General features: G+C 40.5%; 1 protein-coding gene across 1 annotated transcript; it reads left to right on the forward strand.

Annotated features, from left to right (window-relative positions):
• Positions 1 to 1,799: 1,799 nt before the first annotated feature.
• On the forward strand, positions 1,800 to 21,283 carry SLC10A6 (solute carrier family 10 member 6; the record flags this gene model as incomplete). Its single annotated transcript, XM_082603637.1, is given in 7 exon segments — positions 1,800 to 2,176; positions 12,539 to 12,657; positions 14,447 to 14,535; positions 17,730 to 17,905; positions 19,768 to 19,925; positions 21,050 to 21,254; positions 21,256 to 21,283. Coding segments are annotated over 7 exon segments (1,152 nt in total).
• Between the last annotated feature and the right edge of the window lie 667 nt (positions 21,284 to 21,950).

Below are 21,950 nucleotides of genomic sequence, written 5' to 3' on the forward strand. Positions count from 1 at the left end.
ACCTTCCCCTTTGGAGACTCCTTAAGTCCACTTTGCAAATTTAGCCCCCTCCTCCAAGCTATTAGAGCTGAGTACCAAGCAAATCACCAAAGTTCCTATTACTTCATCATCTATCAGGAATGGCTTACTAAACCTAAATTTGTATAATTAAGAAGGGTCATTCAAGTGATTATTTTGGGAACAAAGAAGGACTGCCAAGGGACTTTTTGACATTATCCAGACAGAAATAATCTGATACCTTCTTACTAAATAAGGTTAAAAAAACCCTTCTGCTTCACCAGACACAGCCACGTATGTATAAAGTACCTAGCATGCCTCTGTCACTTAGTAGGTGCTCAAAAAATGTTAGTTCTCTCCTTCCTCCATTTTTCCTCAGCTCGACCACCCCTCAGCATCATTTAGCTGGGAACATGTAGCTTTCCAGAGACCTAACCCACTCCTAAATGTCCATTTCTCTGCTTGGCTCTGTATGAACACAATATATATGGTTCTGGGTTGCCTCCTGACAGGCTCACCAAGCTTGGTGTAGACATTGGCTTGTTCTCGGGCATAAAACAAGAATTGGTGGCAGCAGGTCCTCATGCTGACCTCTGATGACCTCCAGCAAGGTTCTACCTTCAGAGCTTCTTTTAGGGAGTGTTTGCCTCAGGCAGTTTATACTTTCTGCAAATAGTTAGATTTCATTTTACATTTGTATTCAACTTGTTTTTAATACAGCAAACATGCCTGGAGCATTTTGTCATGGAAAATAATTTGCTAATCCAAAAATAAACAATGCATAGCTAGTATCCCTCTTTGTCCCACAAATATACTTCCTGCTTTCTGTGAGAAAGGGTGTGGCATCTGCTGTTTTGGAGCTTCAGTTTCATGGAACTATATTCTCCTTGTCTGGTTTTGCCAACAAAACATGTATCCATGTGGTTAAGGCACACAGAGGGGCCCTGGGCCATTGCAGTCAGAGGCTGACCTCAGACTCTGTCTTCAGCCTTCCAGACAAGCTCTTTATTACATTTTTTTGCTGAATTCCCAGACCTCACTACAAGACCTGGGGTGAGGCATCGCATCTCAAAAAGAAAGTGACCGCTCCCTTGAATTATTTTGTGTTCAGAAGTGAGTTTCCACATGTTTCGTGAGGCAAATCAGGCGCTTAGTATCATATTATTTTTACAGGTGTTTAATTATTGGCTTTAGACACAAATTCTAATAGAAATAGAAAGAAGAAAAAGTGAGACTAATTCCAAAGCTCTCTTGAAATTATCCTTAGTCCCTCCTGACATTTCCTTAACTGGCCTTCTGTTTTAATGTCTTCAACAGAAGAGTTTTCCTAATGCTGTGAGGTGTGGCTTTGGCTTAGCTGCCTTTCTTTTTTCCAGAGTTAGCCTTTGTCTCTGCAGAACATTTCATCCTAGCTTTTGGAAATCCCTACTGAACTTGGAGAAATTATGCCTTGCCATCCAACCTCTCTCCTGGAACACAATGTGATTTCTGACAGCATACCAGTTGCTCCACTTGACAGTGTTTGCTTGTCTCATTTCACTTGAATATTCACTGGTGAGTAAGAACAGAAGTGGAAAGCCTTACTTACCACAGTTTATTATATGTTTCATGCCCATGATAATTACTTTTGTAATGCCACTCGCAAATAAATTGATCAGATAGGATGAATCACCTGACTGGCCAACAGCTATTGGAATGATCCTCCATGTGTGACTTGGAATTATTACAAAACGTGGCAGGATAGACCTGCCCAGCCATCGCGGCAGATGTTCATTTGTAATGCTGCCTTAAGGGATAAGGAGATGAGAGCAAATTGTTCCAGCAGCTCAGCCTGCCCTGCCAACAGTTCAGAGGAGGAGTTGCCAGTGGGGCTGGAGGTCTATGGGAACCTGGAACTTGTTTTCACAGTGGTGTCAGCCGTGATGATCGGCCTGCTCATGTTCTCCTTGGGATGCTCTGTGGAGATCTGGAGGCTCTGGTCGCACATCAGGAGACCCTGGGGCATTGCTGTGGGACTGCTCTGCCAGTTTGGGCTCATGCCTCTTACTGCCTATCTCCTGGTCATCAGCTTCTCTCTGAAGCCAGTCCAAGCTATGGCTATCCTCATCATGGGGTGCTGCCCAGGGGGAACCATCTCGAACATTTTCACCTACTGGGTTGATGGAGATATGGATCTCAGGTAAGTTACACTAGGGAAGCTCAGCTGTCTTCCCCTGATAGCATTCTGCCAGGGATGGGGGTGGGGATGGGAGGTACTGACACCTTCGCGTTAAAAACTCTGCCAATCTAGGTAGACATTCTATTGGGAAACATTTTACACAGACTTGTTCGGTCCCAGAAGGACTTTCCTTTCTGAACTTAAAATTTACTTTGCTGTGATTGTCCTCTGTTTTACTGTCAACTACTTTTCTGAGTAGAGGTGTTGTGTTCATATGCAACAGTGAAAGCAGGTCTCCTTCCTCACCCAATGGCCCTTCCTCGGCGTGAACTCATTCTCACCCACACTGATGGCTTTAACAACAGTCCTGGTTTCACAGTCTCCCAGGACATAGGTTCAGAATCCCAGGAAGCTAAGGATACTGGTTGGTAGCTATTGTAGTGGTGGTGGTGGCAGCAGCATAACCAGAATGAGGGCCTCACGGCTCTAATCAGCAAGTGATGCCCGAGCACCTACTTTATGAGATCAGTATTTTGGGGGACTGGATAAGGGAGCTTTAGGGGTATGTGATAGATATATCCTGTTTTAAGTGGCTATTGAGTTGACTTGGGGAGCAAGAAAAAGACTTATGACTAAAACTGTTCTTTCTTGTTGTTTTGCAGATGTTTAACATTCATTACTAGAATCTCATTCCTTTCATTTAAGCCAGTGACCTTATTTCCAATTATGGTGTAGATAAATACCCCAGGAAGCATTAAGCTTTATCATTCATTTACATTTTAATGAGATTGAATTAGTCACAAGTATTTTGGAGTGCTTGTTTTGATAGGGAAAAGAGCATTTGAGGAAAAAACAAAGGAGTCACAACTGGTGAAAATGACGGGGCTAAAAACAGTGGTCTTTCTAGAATCTTTGCCTACTTCTGAACAAACTGTTTCACCTTTTGCCCAGAGAAAGAACTACTTATAAATTTAAATCTCTGTTCGATGTGTATGTCATTTAGTTGAGATTTATCATACAATGAATGAATCAGAGGTGCTGACCATGCTGGGAGTTGATGTTAGTGAGTCAGCTGCAGGTATGGGTTTCTAGTTTCCTGCATGTGCTGAATGTTTAGCATATGGAACTTATTTCACCTATAAATTTTAATGAGTTCATGCCAAACAGACCAATAATTAATTTTCATATGGCTATGTTTCTGGTTACCCACTTATCAAAGATTTGAAATGAATCACTTGCATCGCTAATTTAAACCCCCCCCCCAGGGAAAGTGGCGGGGGGTGGGGTGGTGGTGGTGTAATGAATTGGGAGATTGGGATTGACATGTATACACTAATATGTCTAAAATGGATAACTAATAAGAATCTGCTGTATAAAAAATAAATAAAATAAAATTAAAAAACCCTAATGTGCACTGCTAATTCAAATTCAATGAAGTTGACCATTAACATAATAATTGGGAAATGATAAATATTCTTTACACAAAGTCCATATAACAGTGATAAATTCCAGGGCCTGAAAGTTTTTGGAAAGAAAAAGAAAACATAGTTATTAAGTACCCTGACAGGCATGGGGTCTATGCTTTCATGTATTTTCTTTCCCTTCTTTCTTGGCTCTCAAAATAACCTTGTAAATGGCCTTTTATTATTCTGAATTTTACAGCTGAGAAAATTGTGTCTCAGATTGGTTAAGTATGTTGCCAAATGCTACAAATGAGTATGGCAGAACTCAGATTTAAAAGCACATCTGTTTCTCATCAGTCTGCAATTTAGGCACTTTCTTCAATGCCATTTATTAACACAACTAGATCTTCTCAGCAGGAACATAAATCTTTAAGCAGTGTTCTCAAGCACTTCTCTTCTGGGAAAGAGAACATTTATTACCTTCATCTCTTATTAGCCAAAATTATAATAAAAACACCAATTAATAGGAAGTCTATAAAAGATAAAGCTCATTTTACTTCCCTTAATTAGCTTTTAACTTTGGTCAAATTATTTAACCTGTAAGCTTCATTTGTAAAACATGTTAAAATTACCTATTCCCCACAAGGATGTATTTTAAGGAGGAAATATGTATGTATGTATGTATGTAGGCATATAGTAGGTATGTAGTAAATGTTAGCTACTTTCCCATTTTTTTAATAAAATTTTGATTTTGAGCCTCACAAACAAAAAACAAAACAAAAAACAATCATAAAATTTAAATTCTAAGAAATGAAATTTTAAAATGGGGACTAAATATTAGATTTTCAAAAACTTATAGATACAAGAGTAGTAAATCTTAATTCTCAGTAAAAATTGCAAATAGGAAATTCAGTGTTATCAAGTGAAACAATCTACAAGTGCATTATGTTTTTCTTACTTGATTACCAACAAAAATAACTTAAGCAAAACTCACTAGGCAGTCATTGATAGAAATTTTGTTTTTCATACTGGATAAAATCCAAGAGCATTTAGTACATCTTTATTTTACAAATGAGGAAATTTAGATTTAGTGCTCTTGAGATGAGCGCTAAACCTAAATGTGTTTCTCATGCCTTAACTCTGTGCTTCATTCAATTTACTTGCAGTTCTCCATTTGTTCACACCAAACAAGGAGTTTCAGAATCAACATGTTTGAACCAGTTTCTGCATTCTGAGTATCTGTTGCTGACACCAGTCATCCTTCCAGTCACCGGGACTCATCATCCTAGCAGTCCCTCCCCACCCCATGACTCCCCTTCATGCTTCACTTTCTTTAGTCAGTCCTCTGGCTAGTACTGTAGCCCACCCTCTCGATGTCACCCATAGCTATTGCTTCCTATCTGTCCACTGCCATCACCTCAGGTCAGGCACCACAGTTTCTTTCTTGGCCAATTGCAGTATTTTCACAATGTTCTCTCTACCTTCAGTCTTTCCTTCATGGTTTTGTAGTAAGTGGATAAGGCAGGCTCGGGTCAGACTGCCTGTCTTTATATCCTGACTTGGGACCTCTTTCTGTAAGTGGAAATCATAGTACTTCCTTTATGGTGTTGTGAGGAGAAAAGGAACATATTATACATGTAAAGGCTTCTCAACACCTGTTAAATTGGGTAGAACCTAAGCCGGGTCTAACTGACTCCTGCAGGTTTATTTACCATTAACCTCTTAAGCATAACAGGTCTTTGGTCAAAATGGACTATAACTGTTTTTTTTTTAAAGATTTTATTTTTATTTATTTATTTATTTAGGCTGCGCTGGGTCTTAGTTGCGGCACACGGGATCTTCATTGCAGCATGTGGGATCTAGTTCGCTGAACAGGGATTGAACCCCAGCCCCCTGCATTGGGAGCACAGAGTCTTACCCACTGGATCACCAGGGAAGTCCCTAGTAACTGTTCTTTAAACATACCCAGCACTTTTCCAACTTTCTTTCGCCCATTGTCTTCACAGCCTGCAATGACAACTGGCCTGATCTGTCGCCTCCAATCATCCATTATAACTGTTCTGGAAAACAGTTGGCCTACATGTATGAAGAGCCTTAAAATTATCTTGCCCCTGGACTGAGCTCTGCTGATCTTGGCAGGGCTCTCTCACATGTCCGGGGACTGGCTAAATGTGGACTGATCTTGGATGGCCTCAGCTGGGACAGTTGGGCTCTCCTCCCTGTGACCTCTCATTCTCCAGCAGGCTAGCCTAGACCTAACCACATGACAGTGTCTGGGAAGCTTACAAGGTCTCCTGAGGCCTGAGCTTGAAAGCAGTTCACCATCACTTCCACCACATTCCAGTGGCTAATGCAAATTGCAAGGCTAGCCCAGATACAAGGACTGGGGAAGTAGATCCTGCCTCTCAATGGGGTGAGCTGCAAAGTCACAGTGCAGAGGGCATGAAAAAGAGGGGGAGAAAGAACTGGGGACATTTTTGCAATCTACTATACTAAGGATGGACAGAATTCTTGCCTTGGACAGTAAGACAGGAAAACTGAGATCTGGCAGTACAGTGTCATAGTTAAGTGCACCAGTCTGGAGCCAGAAAGTAGATCCATCCCTTACTAACTGGGTCAACTTGGCAGGTTATGTAAATTCTCTATGCTTTAGTTTCCTCACTTCTAAAATAGGGAGAAACATAAGTTACCTCATGGATTGTTGTAAGGATTGAATGAGTTAATATATATAAAGTGCTTAGAGTCTTACTGGCACAAAATGCTGTATGAGCTATTATTATTATTATATGGGTCAGGCAAAAGAGCACTGTGTCAGGGGCCTGTGTTTTAGTCTCTGCTCAAGGAGCTGTGTGTCTTTGAGCATACCTTTCTGGACCTGTTTCCTCATTTGTAAAATCATTGGGTTAGACTTTCTGAGGTCCCTTTTACTTTTTCTTTTCCATTATGGTTTATTACAGGATATTGAATATAGTTCCCTGTGCTATACAGTAGGACCTTATTGTTTATCCATTCTACATGTAATAGTTTGTGGGCTTCCCTGGTGGTGCAGTGGTTGAGAGTCCGCCTGCCGATGCAGGGGACACGGGTTCGTACCCCGGTCCTTCGGGAAGATCCCACATGCTGCGGAGCAGCTGGGCCCGTGAGCCATGGCCGCTGAGCCTGTGCATCCGGAGCCTGTGCTCCGCAACGGGAGAGGCCACAACAGTGAGAGCCCCGCATACCGCAAAAAAAAAAAAAAAAAAATAGTTTGCATCTGCTAATCCCAAATTCCCAATCCATCCCTCCCCTGCCTGCTTCCCCCTTGCAATCACAAGTGTGTTCTCTATGTTTGTGAGTCTGTTTCTCTTTTGTAGATAAGTTCACTTGTGTCGTGTCTTTTTTCTAATGTGGTAAAATATACATAACATAGCATTTACCATTTTAACATTTTTAAGTGTACAGTGGCATTAAGTACGTTCACATTGTTGTACAATCATCACCACCATCCACCTCTAGAACTTTTTCATATTCCCAAATTGAAACTCTGTATCCCTTAAACAGTAATTCCTCCTTCCCTTTAGGCCCTGGCAACCACCATTCTAATTTCTGTTTCTATGAATTTGACTACTTTAGGTATCTCATATTAGTGAAGTCATAAAACACTTGTCCTTTTGTCTGGCCTATTTCACTTAGCATAATGTCTTCAAAGTGCAGCTATGCTGTAGCTTGTGTCAGAATTTCCTTTCTTTTTAAGGCTGAATAATAATCTATTGTATGCATATAAGACATTTTATTTATCCATTTATCCGTTGATGGACACTTGGGTTGCTTCTTCCTTTTGGCTATTGTAAGTAATGCTTCCATGAACGCGGGTGTGCAAGTATCTGTTGGAGTCCTTACTTTCAGTTCTTTAGGGTATAAACCAGAAATGGATCTGAGGCTCTTTTAAGTTTTAAGTATTTTGTGACAATAGGAAAAGAAAAGCAAATTATGAAGTCTAAGCATCCCCCTCTCCCACCCCAGTTTTTAGTGTTTCTCCAGAAACTATTTGACAGAGATGCCTCTCCTCTGTCCCATAGCACTAAATATGCAATGCTTTCTTGTCATCTATCAGAGCATACTGCAGTAGCTGGGCTACTTTTAGCCTCACTAGGTCTCTGAGCTCCTCCAGGGCTTGTTCCTCTGCATGCTTAGAGCCAGCCTGGTGGTGGCAGGGGCTTGATAGATGAGGGTGAATGACTGAAGGAAAGTTTCTGGTTGCTCGTGTGTGTTACAAAACTTCTCTTGGAATGCAATCAGTTTATTGGTACAACTCAGGACAGCTCCCACTGTCTTTAGTTTGATAACTTTTTTTTTTTGGCCATACCATGTGGCTTGTGGGATTTCAGTTCCCCGACCATGGGTTGAACCCTGGCCCCAGCATTGAAATCCTGGAATCCTAACCACTAGGCCACCAGGGAACTCTAGTTTGATAACTTTTGTTATATGAGGTCTGTTCTTCCCTGAGGACGTGTTTGTGTCCTCAGCGGCAGAGAAAGGATTCTGACTACTGGTGGTGGTAGAGCCTGAGGGATTCAGTGGCCAAATTTGACTTTTGAACTTTAAAGGAGCTCCTGATCCTTCAGCAGAAACCCTGAAAATAGGACTTCAGAATCTTCAGATCTGTCTGACAGGGCCTGGTGGAGAACTGAAGATCATCTTGAGAGACAGAACTTAGATTGAATCCATGCGATTTAGTGTGTTTCTATAATGCTATGTACCTTAATTTCCTTGTCTATAAAATGAAAATAATACCTACCCATAGGGTTGTTTTATAGACGAAAAGAGAAAATGTATGTAATGAGGTCTGATACTTAGCAGGTGGTGCTCAATAAATGCTGGTTACCGTTCTTGAGAAGCAGCAGACGGGAGTAACATTTATATTTAAGGATGGAAAACCTGGCCTTGAACTCTTCTCTAGGCCCAAGTCTGTTGATCTGATCTTATAGCATATTCCATGTCCATCTGACTACCTAGATAATTTAAAAGTTTTTTTTCAGTGGGGAAGCAAGCATGTACTTTCATAGTTTTGAGTGTCAGAGTTCCTGAGTTTATTGATTTCAAACTAAAACAACATGCGTATAATTTAAACCCCAATTGCAAAATGGTATACTCATCGACACTACATTTTAGTATAATGCATATATATGTAATTTCCATGTTTTAAAGGAGGTTCAGGATTTACCTGTTTGTCCAGACTTGCTTAATCTGTCCCATTATTCTCTGTAATAGTTTGCAGATGGTGACGCCATTCTTCTTAGTGCAAGTGGAATCTTGTTATACTGAAATCAGATTTTGCCAACAATTTTCCTATATGCGAACAGCCAAGAGACCCAGTTGACCACATCCTCTGTTTATGCTACATTGGAATTTCATGGCAGTAAAACAAAAGGTGTGACTATCCAATGCATTCAGACACATTCACTTGTGCTTTTCCAGCTTGGCAGAGCACCAGGGTCATCTGTTGCCTTCCTTGACCATTACTGTGAACATTATGGGCATGAAGTTGTATAAAGGGTGGAAGTAGTAACCTATGTAATCAAGGATATAGAATCAGTCTGATATAATCTCACACTTTGCTTCCCACAGTCATGAATCTTACCTTTCTGGTGTTTGAGCCATAGCCATAGAGGAGGAAAATTCTCTGCTAGTTCTCCAGAAGTTCAAGATCAAAGTGATGTAATATGGAATTCCTTTCAGGATGTGGTGATATGAAGAGCCAGGAATGTAGCACTATCACAGACTAGGAATTTGGAAAAGCGTTCCAGACACACACTCTTCTTGAATACAAAGGTTTGAGAGCTGTGGCAAGCTGCTTTTCTTCCTTAATCTGCTCTCTAGTTAGGAAGAAGACTTTGCTCAAAGTAAGCATTCATTTTTTTTGCGGTACGCGGGCCTCTCACTGTGTGGCCTCTCCCATTGCGGAGCAAAGGCTCCGGACGCGCAGCCTCAGCGGCCATGGCTCATGGGCCCAGCCGCTCCGCGGCATGTGGGATCTGCCCGTACCGGGGCACAAACCTGTGTCCCCTGCATCAGCAGGCGGACTCTCAACCACTGCGCCACCAGGGAAGCCCAAAGTAAGCATTCTTAATAGAATAAGATAATTTTAAATCTCATATGGAGTGAAATATATGCAAGAACTGCTCAGAAAAGTTTGGAAAGAAAGACTTATGTGGAAGTGTCTGCTCTGTCATATACAAAAATACACTATGAAAACATCATAATTAAAACAGTCTGATATTTGCTTAGGAAAAAAGGACATTTTGAACACACTTGAACGTATATATAATATATAATGAAGTTGGCACTTCAGTTTAGTGAAAAATTGTTTATTTGGAAAATTTAACACACTTGCCTCTCAATATAGAAGACAATAGATTAGTTTCATACCTTATACAATATAAAATATAAATTTTAGGTAAATTAAAGATATAAATGTAAAATATAAACCTATGAAAAAGTAGAAAGTGGGGGCAATATTTGAATAACCTCAGGAGAGGGGGAAATCTTTAGGCAAGGAACTTAGAAGCCAGGAAAAAAAAAAAAAAAGGACAGATGGACAGATTTGACTATCTCAGTGTTATTTATTATGGCATAAGTCATAAGCATAGTAAAAATATAAAATAACCTTGGCAAAAATATTTGTATTACATTTGATGATATGTACCCTAATCTTAAAGTAGCTCCTACAGGTTAAGAAAAGAAAAATCAGACAAGAAAGGCTGTTGAGAGGGGGTATCCAAGAGGTTAATAAACATGAAAGAAAGCACAACCTTGTAGAGTCAGGTGTATAACAAAAGAAGAGTGAGATGCAGTTTTCAATGTTCTCATGAGAATTAAAAGGGATTGATGGCCTCCAGTGCAGGCAAGATTGTGAAATGCAGCAAGCTTTTTTGAAAATAATCTGGAAGTATCTATTAAAATAAAAAACAGAAACTTTTGACACAGCGATTCCACTTTGGAGAATCTATTTTACAGAAAGAGAAGAATTATTTCAAGTGAAATATATATAAGAATGTTTATTAATACATTGCTTATAATGGAAGAAAACTCAAACAATTTTTTCAGCATTAATGGAGTGATTGAAGAGGTTATGGCATATTTATGTTGTACTCTGCAGTTCTTTAAAAAAACTGAGTTTATTATATCTGTTGCCCTGAAAAATGCCTATGATATTAAGTGGAGAAAAAAACAAAAGCAACCAAGCTGCAGAGTAAGTTGCTTTAAAAGGAAAACAACAAAGCCTCTGTTCTCTGAACAGCAGCTATGAGACAGGATTGTTTAAATGAAAACAAAGAGGAGAAGGGATATATACAAATACTTGTGAATTACCTAAGTCTGGTTTTCTGAAACTGGTCACCAATTAGTTAAATATTTGACAGTGCATCTTTGGGCTGGATTCCCAGATGGGAGATTGTTGGGTCAAAGAGTAAACGCATGTGTAATTTTGCTAGATATTACCAAACTCCCTCCAGGGGTTGTGCCATTTTGCATTAAAAAAAAATAAATTTATTTATTTATTTTTGGCTGCATTGGGTCTTCGTTGCCGCACATGGGCTTTCTCTAGTTGTGGCGAGTGGGGGCTACTCTTCGTTGCAGTGTGCAAGCTTCTCATTGCTGTGGCTTCTCTTGTTGCGGAGCACGGGCTGTATGTGCACGGGCTCTAGAGTGCAGGCTCAGTAGTTGTGGCACAGGGGCTTACTTGCTCCGTAGCATGTGGGATCTTCCCGGACCAGGGCTCGAACCCGGGTCCCCTCATTGGCAGGCAGATTCTTAACCACTGCGCCACCAGGGAAGTCCTCATTTCACCAGCAGTGATTGAGAGTACAGAGGATTATTTTTAATATCATTGAAGTATAATGGTTGCTGCTTTGCTGGGAATATAAACATTCTTCTGATAGAAAATGTCAAAGTTATCACAGACATATTATTTTATAGACAGGGTAATTAGATGAAAACATTGGTCATTCATATTATGAGGAAGAATGATGTGTAACTTGCAGGACTGATCAAGTCCTGGAGGACCCTTGCTATCTCTGCAGCAGACATTAGTCCTACGAAGGGTCTCCTTCCCCTCCTCGCTGGGCTGGGAGGTGGTGAGCCTCAGTCTCTAGGCCATTTGTACCATTAACACAGGTTGGGCATATACTATATGCAAGGCAGTCTGCTGTGAGAATTTAAACTATGAATATTAAAACCTTCCAAGACTCTTGAAGCCTAGTGTTGAAGGGAATAAACTCTTGCTTTACCCCTGGGTTGTGTTGTATAATGTTCCCTGTGCCTCACCTCATCTGTAGAGCAGCATTAATCATGTCTATAAACAGTTTGTATGTGCTGAAACAGATTGTGTAATTTTTCCCAGTGATTTAAACATAAGTATTTTGTTTGGCCTGAAGAATATCTCATTTCCATTTACTTTATTTCCCCTAATTTTACTGATTGATTTTGTTGCTGGTTTTATCACCCAGATAGGGACAAAATCCTATAAAGACAGAAAATAGATTCCTGGTTACCAGGGGCTGGGGGGAGAAGGGAATGGGGAGGGACTGCTAATGGGGTGGAGCTTCTTTTTGGGGTAATGAAAATATTCTGGAAATAGAATAGTACAGTCACATATACTAAAGCTACTTTAAAATGCATGAATTTTATGGTCTATGACTTATATATCAATAAAGAAGAACTGTATAAGGAAAAAAATGAATCCTTATAGTGACTAGCAGAATGTTTAGGACGAGTAAATGCTCATAAAATATGAGTTAATTGATAGATGGCAAGAACTGCAGGAAATCTTTTTCTAGACAAATATGTCATCATTTGTTGAATAATAAAACAGGAGGCAGTTTCAAGTAACTTACCCTACATAATCTCTAAGAAGTTGTACCCCAGGAGTTGTTTTTGGTAAGGACTAAATTCTTCATTTCAAACTTTCCCTCTTAAGCATCTACTTTAATTTTACTTTCAGCATCAGTATGACAACTTGTTCCACAGTGGTTGCCCTGGGAATGATGCCACTCTGCCTTTATCTCTACACCTTGTCCTGGAATCTTGAGCAGAATCTCACCATTCCATATCAGAACATAGGTCTGTATTGGGCTTGTGACATGAAATAGTAATAGTAATGGTGATGGTAATAATAATAGCTGTTGTTTACTATGTGTCTCCTTTATACAGGGGTTTAAATATGTTATCTAATTTAATTCTCCAAATAATCCCACAGTATAGACTCTATTACCAGTCCCATATCCTGTATTTTCAGAACTAGGGAGGTGAAGTAACTCGACCAAGGTCATGCAGCTGGTAAATGCAGACTGGAATTCTGACTCACGAATCTGACTGCAAAGTCCAAGCTCTTAACCCCTACAACGGTTCACTTTTGAAAACAAAGCCAGAAAACTTACTTATTAAAAAAAACCAAACAGGGGCTTCCCCGGTGGCGCAGTGGTTGAGAGTCCGCCTGCCGATGCAGGGGACGCGGGTTCGTGCCCCGGTCCGGGAAGATCCCACATGCCGCAGAGCGGCTGGGCCCGTGCGCCATGGCCGCTGAGCCTGCGCGTCCGGAGCCTGTGCTCCGCAACGGGAGAGGCCACAACAGTGAGAGGCCCGCGTACCGCAAAAAAAAACAAAAACAAAAACAAAAACAAAAACAAAAACCAAACAACCCTTATATAATTCACTAGAAAGCAGTTAGACTCATTATGACCCACAGGTGAACTGAATCACAGTGGCTCTAATGAGACCTTAGTTCCCTCAGTCCCACCTTTTATATCACCTGTGGCCTTGACCTCTTTACTGATAAACATAAATGGTTCCTCTTGAGTATTAAAGCATATCCACATGTCACAACCACACCCATATCTCTTTCATTATCTCCTTAAACTCTGAGAGCTCTGTGGACTCACTAGGATTGGAAGAAAAGCTTGGTGAGATGATATGTCTATTCTGGTTTGATCAGAGTCTTTGGAGAATTGGTAGAAACTATGATTCGTAAACTCCAAAGTGTCAATCTGGAGTCTCAAGTAATTACTTGGAGAGCTTAACAACCCATGGCCCACAGTTCAGAACCATGAATAGAGCCATGTCCTGATAAAAGGTGAAGCCCATTGAATTTGTAAAATTTGAGTGAAATCTTAATTTAGAAATCATGATTTTATGTGCAACTTTTTCTTATCACTATTTAATATACTCTGTTTTAATAATATACTCTAAAAGGCATTTGTAAACAATTAAAGCCCAAAATATGAGCAACTCATACGACTTTGGAGCTAGTATTGCAAGTGAGCAGATTTGGAAAGTGGCCCTGGATCCTATTGGCAAGTAGACCTCTGCTCTGTTGAGCCTGTCTTTAGTCACTTGTGTTAATTAAAATATGTATTTCTCTACCTGCCTTTGGGTTACCTGGCTACACTTGGAAATATAAGAACTTCCTCTGGTTTCTATAACAAATGCTGTTTTTGTCTTGTAATAGATATTCTTTACCTTGCGAAGCAAATCACCCATTGGCTTCAAATAGAGAAATAATAGCTATAGTTGTAGAGTGGTGACCCCATACATAGCAACCAAAGAATTCTGCAGACATAAAAGGGTCCTCCTGTTTTCTAATCTTTACATTTTCAGTTGTCTCTAAAATTCCATGTGACTGTTGAGGGATTCTGAGAGAAATGAGAGACTGTTTGTGACGGCATTCAGTGGTATCATATACCCTTCAAAGATTGTCTTCTAAACATTAAAAAACATTTTTTTGGAGGTGGATGCTGAAATAAAATGCATCTTTAATTAAAGCTTTTATCTAATTGAAATAGACCTAAATTGTTGAGAAATGGGTGGTCAGGGTGAGAGGGGATACCATCTGACAGATTTTTCTTCTCTTCAGGAATTACCCTTGTGTGCCTGACCATTCCTGTGGCCTTTGGTGTCTATGTGAATTATAGGTGGCCAAAACAATCCAAAATTATTCTTAAGGTAAGCAACTCCATGGGACAGTTAGCACATTTCAGAATAAGAGACTTCACAAATAGACGTAGGCAATGACCAGAACAAAGGGGCCAGTCAGACACGGCCCCACACCTAGCAATTTTCTTTACGTGTCCTGCATTTTTGGATCCAGCCACCATATTTCCTCCACTCTAAGCCTTGCTTTGTCACTCCAATGGGCCCCTACACTGAGGCTTATGACACCCTGCAAAGCATGGAACTCGTGCTTTAGTGACAGAAAAGCTTAGGCCTGCATGTGGCCAGAGAGCACCCATTTGTTCACAAGGCTTCACACAGGTGCTCTCAAGCAAAGGCTGTTCAAGTCTGCATGAAATGGGGCCCATTGTTTATGAGTGTGGCTGGCTTCCTGGAACAGCAGGATGAAGGGCTGTCTTTCACAAGCATTCCTGGGTGAGCCTCTAAAGATGGAGTTTGTACACACAAACAAGGGCTGCTGACCACACGAGTAACTGTCAGAATGAAATCATCCAGAACGCACTGAGGAGTGTGGCCCTGGAATGCTGGGAGCTGGAACCCTCTACCTCCTCTTGACTTTCCAGGGTTGTCTTTTGTCTGCTGGGGAAACAAGCCAATGTCCTTGTTAAATGGCTTTTAAAATTATGTGGCTTACATAGCACAGGGAGATCAGCTCGGTGCTTTGTGACCACCTAGAGGGGTGGGATAGGGAGGGTGGGAGGGAGACGCAAGAGGGAGGAGATGGGGGATATATGTATATGTATAGCTGATTCACTTTGTTATACAGCAGCAACTAACACACCATTGTAAAGCAATTATACTCCAATAAAGGTGTTTTAAAAAATAAATAAATAAAAGAGGTTTTTAAAGACAGAAAAAAAAAGTTATGTGGCTTGAGAGGAGGTGTTCTCAACAATGGTGTCCATCTCCTAGGGTGCTGTCCATTTTTCCAATTATGTATTGTTTTAGAAGATATATACTTTTATTATATACTGCTTTCATGAAGATTTTAAAAATGTTTTAGTTATTTTTTACATTTGTAAAAAAAGACATTTGGAGCTAATTGGAGGTTTGGCAAATAAATGTCAGTTCATTTTAGTTTGGGGTTTATGGTTTGGTTCAGTTTAAGCTCTTGATGTTTGGCTCTACCTGACAGAACATGCCACTCCATCTGCCTGAACGAATGGATGCTGCTTCCCCAGTTTGGCACAAGACTGAACAACTCCCGCTAGTCCTCCAATGAGATGGAGAATGAGAAGAGGGGTTGACAAGCAGACAAATTAGCTGGGCACAGGGAGCTGGAGGAGGGCTTAGATGCTGTGCGTCCGGATTGCACATGGTGACTTTACTGTTATTTCAGTAGGAGAAAATTTCCAGTGTGGCAACGTGTGGTTATAATTTTGCTTATAAAACAGGAGGAGAGAGTATGATCATGGGAACCTCTTACTTTTCAAGTACTCTATCTTGGATTACTTTCTTAAAAGGGCATCTAACAAAAAAATAATGATTTTGATGTTTCCAGATCCTCTACTAGGCCATCAGTGTCAGTGGAGAAATCAGATACATTTTCTGTATGTCTGTAAAGAGCAAATTAAAAACCATTTGGCTGGACTTCCCTGGTGGCACAGTGGTTAAGAATCCACCTGCCAGTGCAGGGGACCCGGGTTCGAGCCCTGGTCCGGGAAGATCCCACATGCCGCGGAGCAACGAAGCCCATGTGCCACAACTACTGAGCCCACATGTGATAACTACTGAAGCCCATGCACCTAGAGCCCATGCTCTGCGACAAGAGAAGCCACTGCAATGAGGAGACTGCTCATTGCAACGAGGAGTAGCCCCTGCTCACTGCAACTAGAGAAAAGCCCACATGCAGCAACAAAGACCCAACACAGCCAAAAATAAATAAATAAATAAATAAATAAATAAATAAATAAATAAACCACCCCCCACAAAGAACTACCCAGCTGAGACCAGCCCAAAAAAAAAAAAAAAAAAAAAAAAAAACCAAAACAAAAACCATTTGGCTATTCCATAGGTGCTGTGGCAGAAAATATTTAATAATATGTATAAATAGTCTAGAGCACCTAAGTTAAAACTAGGACATTTTTATCATTATTTTGGGATGTCTTCCTTTTCTGTTCCTAGTCCTCTTCTAATTTTAGATCTGATTCATTTTCTGATTCAGTTGCTTTTGGTAAATTTTAAACTTTGAAATCCCTTTCCTGGTAGAATGTCGATGGAGGATTTTTACAATCAGAGGCCTTTGTGTGTTCCAGCATCTTCCTGTTAGGCAGAGGCCCAGTCTTTCCCTGTATTTGAGCAGTAAAAATGATCCCAGAACACAACTCTCGTCCAGTGGGTTGTTTTTATTTTGTTTCGGTTCCCCATGACCGTCTTTCTCCACACCCTGAATCACTTCAAATCAAGGTTGATGCTGAACTGGGTGCATAGTTTGCTGTTTACATGATGTGAATGGGAGCTTGCCAAGATCCTGACTTTCCCCCACATATTCTGGGTCTTGCTTCCTCTTTATCTGGTTTAAAACTCTGACCACTGGGAAAAATTTTTGTTGATTTTTTTTTTTTGTTCCTATTAAACAACAAAAGCAAGAGACAGTATTCATTTGGGAGAAGATATCAGTATCTTCAATAGTATCTCATTTTACATTAATATTAGCTCAGGTTGTCTAATGAAGAATGGGTAAATTTCATTTGGAGGAGAGAAAAACAGGGCCAAAGCAGTCAGGAAGTCATTGGTGGTTGAAGGTGTGGTAGGGAGAGAGTGGTGGATGGTCGGGCAGGGCAGATCTCAGGCAAGAGGTTACCAGCGTGGGGCTTGCAAGGACATGTATAGAGGTGTTGGATGCTTATTATCAGAAGTTTCACTTATTTCACAAATTTGTCCTATCCACGAAAAACTTAACTACCTAATCCTTCTGGCAGAATCCTCCACTTGAGAGGAAAAGATATTGATCATAAAATAAGAAGACTTAGATTTGTGTTGAGCTTCATCAAATCTAGCTCAGTCAAGTCACTTGACCACTTTGGACCTCAGGTTTCTTCTCTGTAAAATGAGATTGGATTTGGTGCTCTCTAAGTCCTCTCTTTGTTCTAAAACCTTCTAGGTTCCAAGGCTTTTGGAGCAGTGATGGACTTCGCAAAAAGACTGTGATGTTTACCTGTACCTCTTTTATTGGTTTGCCTTAGGTTGGAGCCATTGTTGGTGGGGTCCTCCTTTTGGTGGTTGCAGTTGCTGGTGTGGTGCTGGCGAAAGGATCTTGGAATTCAGACATCATTCTTCTGACCATCAGCTTCATCTTTCCTTTGATTGGCCATGTCACAGGCTTTCTCTTGGCACTTCTTACCCACCAATCTTGGCAGAGGTACAGTTAAATTATCCATAAACTTTTATAAGGAGGACAAATTAAACACACTGCCATTGGCAGGCTTTGCCACCTGGCTATGTCTGGAAGCACGAAGAGTTTTGATTTACAAGGTGGGTGGTGTTGTCCACTTGGGGAACATTTAGGGTGGTAACCAAGTACTTGGTGAGGCTCTGCCAAGGGTATCTCATTTCCTTCTTACTACAAGTCTGAGGGGCTGATACTCTGGGTATCTCATTCTACATTCTACAGATGAGCAAACTCTTCAGGGAACTTAAGTAACCTGACCAAGGTCATAGAGCCAGAATGTGGTGGACTTAAGATTTGGGCCTTAGGTCAGTACAGTCATATCCGCAGGGCATTGGTTCCAGAGCCCCCTGCAGACACCAGAATCCAAGGATGCTCAACTCCCTATTATAAAATGGCGTAGTATTTGCATATAACCTATGTACATCCTCCATATACTTTAAATCATCTCTAGATTACTTATAATACCTAATGTAATGCTATATAAATAGCTGCCTGCATGGCAAATTTAAGTTTTGCTTTTTGGAACCTTGTAGAATTTTTCTTTTCCCCAATATTTTTGATCCGAGGTTGGTTGAATCCGTGGATATAGAACCTGCAGATACAGAGGGACGACTGTAATTAGGAACACAGACTGTTGAGGAGTTGAAATATAATTGGATTTGGAGAGAAGGTATTCCTATGGCAAAGTGTAGTCAACAATCTTGTTTTTTCCACACCTGATGGCTTGAGAAAAATCATTACTGAGATGCTGCATTTGCCTTGTGAATGGTCCAGGTGTGAGGTCCAGCTGTGTAACTTAATCTTGTCAGGTTATGGACAGGGCTCTGAAAGAAGTGAGGGTGGTCTGGAGAAAGTGTAGCATGCAACAGGGTGACTAGAAATAAAATAAGAGCCACTGAATTTGCCTTGTACTAGTGACGATATTTTCACTCCCACATTCCACACCCTTGTTACCTCCACATCCCAGTCCAGTCTGCAAAGAGAAGCTGGTTTATCAAATGTCTCTTTCCTCTCTTCTGCCATCTGTAAAAGCCTCAAGACGCCCTTTGTATTCAATAAATTGGAGAAGATGAAACTGCCTAACCCAGCCTCCAAGGTCCTGCCTAGGTTTTCCTTCTTCTCCCTCCTGCTTTTTCTTTTTCAAGTGAGGTTAATTTTTCTTTTCTCTTCTGTTCTTTTCCTTTTTTTGTAATTAGAAAATGAATAAAATATAGAAAAGGAGAAAGTAGAAAAAACGTATTACTAAACGATTTCACCAAAGAAACCGTTTCAGACATTTTGTTTTCATGTAGGATTTTTATGTTTATTTTCAAGTGTTTAGTTTATACTGTTTTGTGTCTGACTCAACTTTCCATTCTCATCTCCTTCAATCCTCCACTCCCCGCAGGCTGGCTTAGAGCATAAGCAATGCTTACTGAATAGGTCAAGCTCATACATGTCCCCAGAACTTTAATTTCAATCACTTCCCCACATTAAATGCCTCTTTCACTCTTTCCGTTCTTTAGTTTCACCCTTCCTCTGTGAAGCCTTCTCTAACCATTTATGCCACTTTTCTGAATTTCTACAGCATCTCCCTGACCTTCGATCATACTTTGTCTTGTGCTGTTTCTATGTGTATATCTTGTCTTTTCACCCAGATTCTAAGGGCAGGGTTCATAGGGCCCTATTCAGAGGTGCTTCTCAAGAGGCCACCTACAGAGTAGGCACTCAGCAAATAATTATTGAATGAATAAACATTTTTAGTGGTCTCAGCTCATAGCTTGCACTTATCGCTATATGTAAAATTTAAAAATAGTCCTTATTGCTAGTATGTAAAATTTTTCCATTGGTAGGTGCAGGACGATTTCCTTAGAAACTGGAGCTCAGAATATTCAGATGTGCATCACCATGCTGCACTTATCTTTCACTGCCGAGCAATTAGTCCAGATGCTTATCTTCCCATTGGCCTATGGACTCTTCCAGCTGTTGGATGGGTTTCTCATTGTTGCAGGTGGGTAAAGCCCCCATTGAGTGGACTTGACTGAAAATTGTTCACCCAGCTTACTAACTCCTTTTTCAATCTGAATATACATGTGCTGCCCTTGTGATACATTTTTAGCCTGACATTTCTGGGGAAAATAAAATGTATAAACAAGATCCTTTGCCACAAGTGGAAGTTTCACAGAAAAATATTTTTAAAAACCTGTGAAAGTGAGCTTATAATTATAAACAAATAATCTTCACAAAAACAATGCACTATCAGAACTCTCCATGAACAATTATTTATCTCAAAAATGACATTTGTTATGTTTTATTAAGAGCCTTGAAAGTCTTCCAAATGTTATTTCACAGTACTTATGTGACTAAGAATTGTGCTGAATGTCTGTGAAATGTTTTTTAACTATGAAATATAATACATACAGATATTAAAAAATATATATGCTTATCTATCCCTACAGCCAAAAATACATCATTTTGCAGGCAGTCATTATGTAAGTTCACAGAAGGTAAATTTAAAATATATAGATTGATAGATATGTACACAAACATACGTATATTTTAATCTTGGCCATTGTAAATGTTTTATTGTTGTCACAGAACGTAAGGCTCAGTGATTACTGATATAACTAATTATATATTGATTACAGACAATTAATATAAGGAGCACTTGGGGTTTAATTTTCCCACAAGTTAAAGTCTAGCAGAATAAAACTCCTGGTCTTAGATCCAGGTTTTAATTCCTTCTCATGGTGAGACTGTGATGGAAGGAGTATGCTTGGCCCATTCCCAGCTACCTCCCAGCACCCGGGGGGCACCTGACCCATATTAAGCCCTCCACAGGAGTTGCTGACTGACTGGATGGATGGATGGACAGACGGACAGATGGACGGACAAGCTGTCAGCCACCTGATGAACGTCTCAATCACAATAGGTCCATTCCAGACAGAAATAGCCATCTTGATACACTGAATTATTTTGCTCCGTAGTCTTTTCTTTTCCCCGTCTTTTTCCTGTGTGTTTATATGTGTATGATCCAAAGCAAACAAACCCCCAAAGTATTGACAAGTGCACAATGTCACCAAATTATAGTCTTTGCTAAAGTGATTTTTAATACTGGTATGTTTTAACACCTAGCATATAAGATGTACAAGAGGACACTGAAGATCAAACACAGAATAAAGAACCCTGCTTTAAGGGTAGAAGCCCGCTTTAAGAAGAAATCCACTTCTCCCAAAGAGACCAGTGCTTTCTTGGAGGTGAATGAAGAAGCTGCTCTAACTCCTGGGCCATCAGGGCCCATGGATCTCCACAGGGCTCTCATGCCAACTGGCCAGATCTCATGTGCCAAGCAGGGGTTTGCTGGCTTGACTGGTCCCTGTCTTCCGCAGCGGCCAGTAAAGATAGTGCAGAGTTGATGAGTGAATCTCGTTGGCAGGGCTTATGGGAATGTTTGCGTGTCAAATGTCAACATATTTATATTTCTGTGTGGACTGTGATTTGTCATAGGATCCCCTTTTGAGAATATGCTCTGCCTATTTCAGGTTCTTTCTTTGGGGGTTTACACAACAGATTTATTAGCTACTTTGTGTGTTCTTGTCTTCCCATACAGTGAAGAGTGATCCCCATTGTTATGTGAAGTCGTCAAGCTGTGAATTTTAATCTCACAAGAGTTAGAACTCTGTGTAGAGGAGATGTCACCTCATACTGCAGGGCAAAGACAGAGTCTGGACCCACTTAACTTCTCGACTTTGGGCAAGTCCTTTGGGGCATTGGGGAGGAAGCATACAGCTCTTATAAGAATGGGGTCTTTTCTAAAACGATTGGTTTTTTTAAGGGCTTGAAAATCTTTTTAGATTTATAGATGTAATCACGAGCCTAGAGGGAATTTAATGAACACTTAAAGTTACTATTTTTACTCCCTAGAGATAGGCACAATGTATATTCTTCTAATATACATTTATGCATTATGTCATTTTAAAAACATTGAGGGCTTCCCTGGTGGCGCAGTGGTTGAGAGTCCGCCTGCCGATGCAGG

The sequence above is a fragment of the Mesoplodon mirus genome (assembly GCF_964341445.2).
Source record: "Mesoplodon mirus genome assembly, chromosome: 2".
Classification (NCBI taxonomy): domain Eukaryota; kingdom Metazoa; phylum Chordata; class Mammalia; order Artiodactyla; family Ziphiidae; genus Mesoplodon; species Mesoplodon mirus.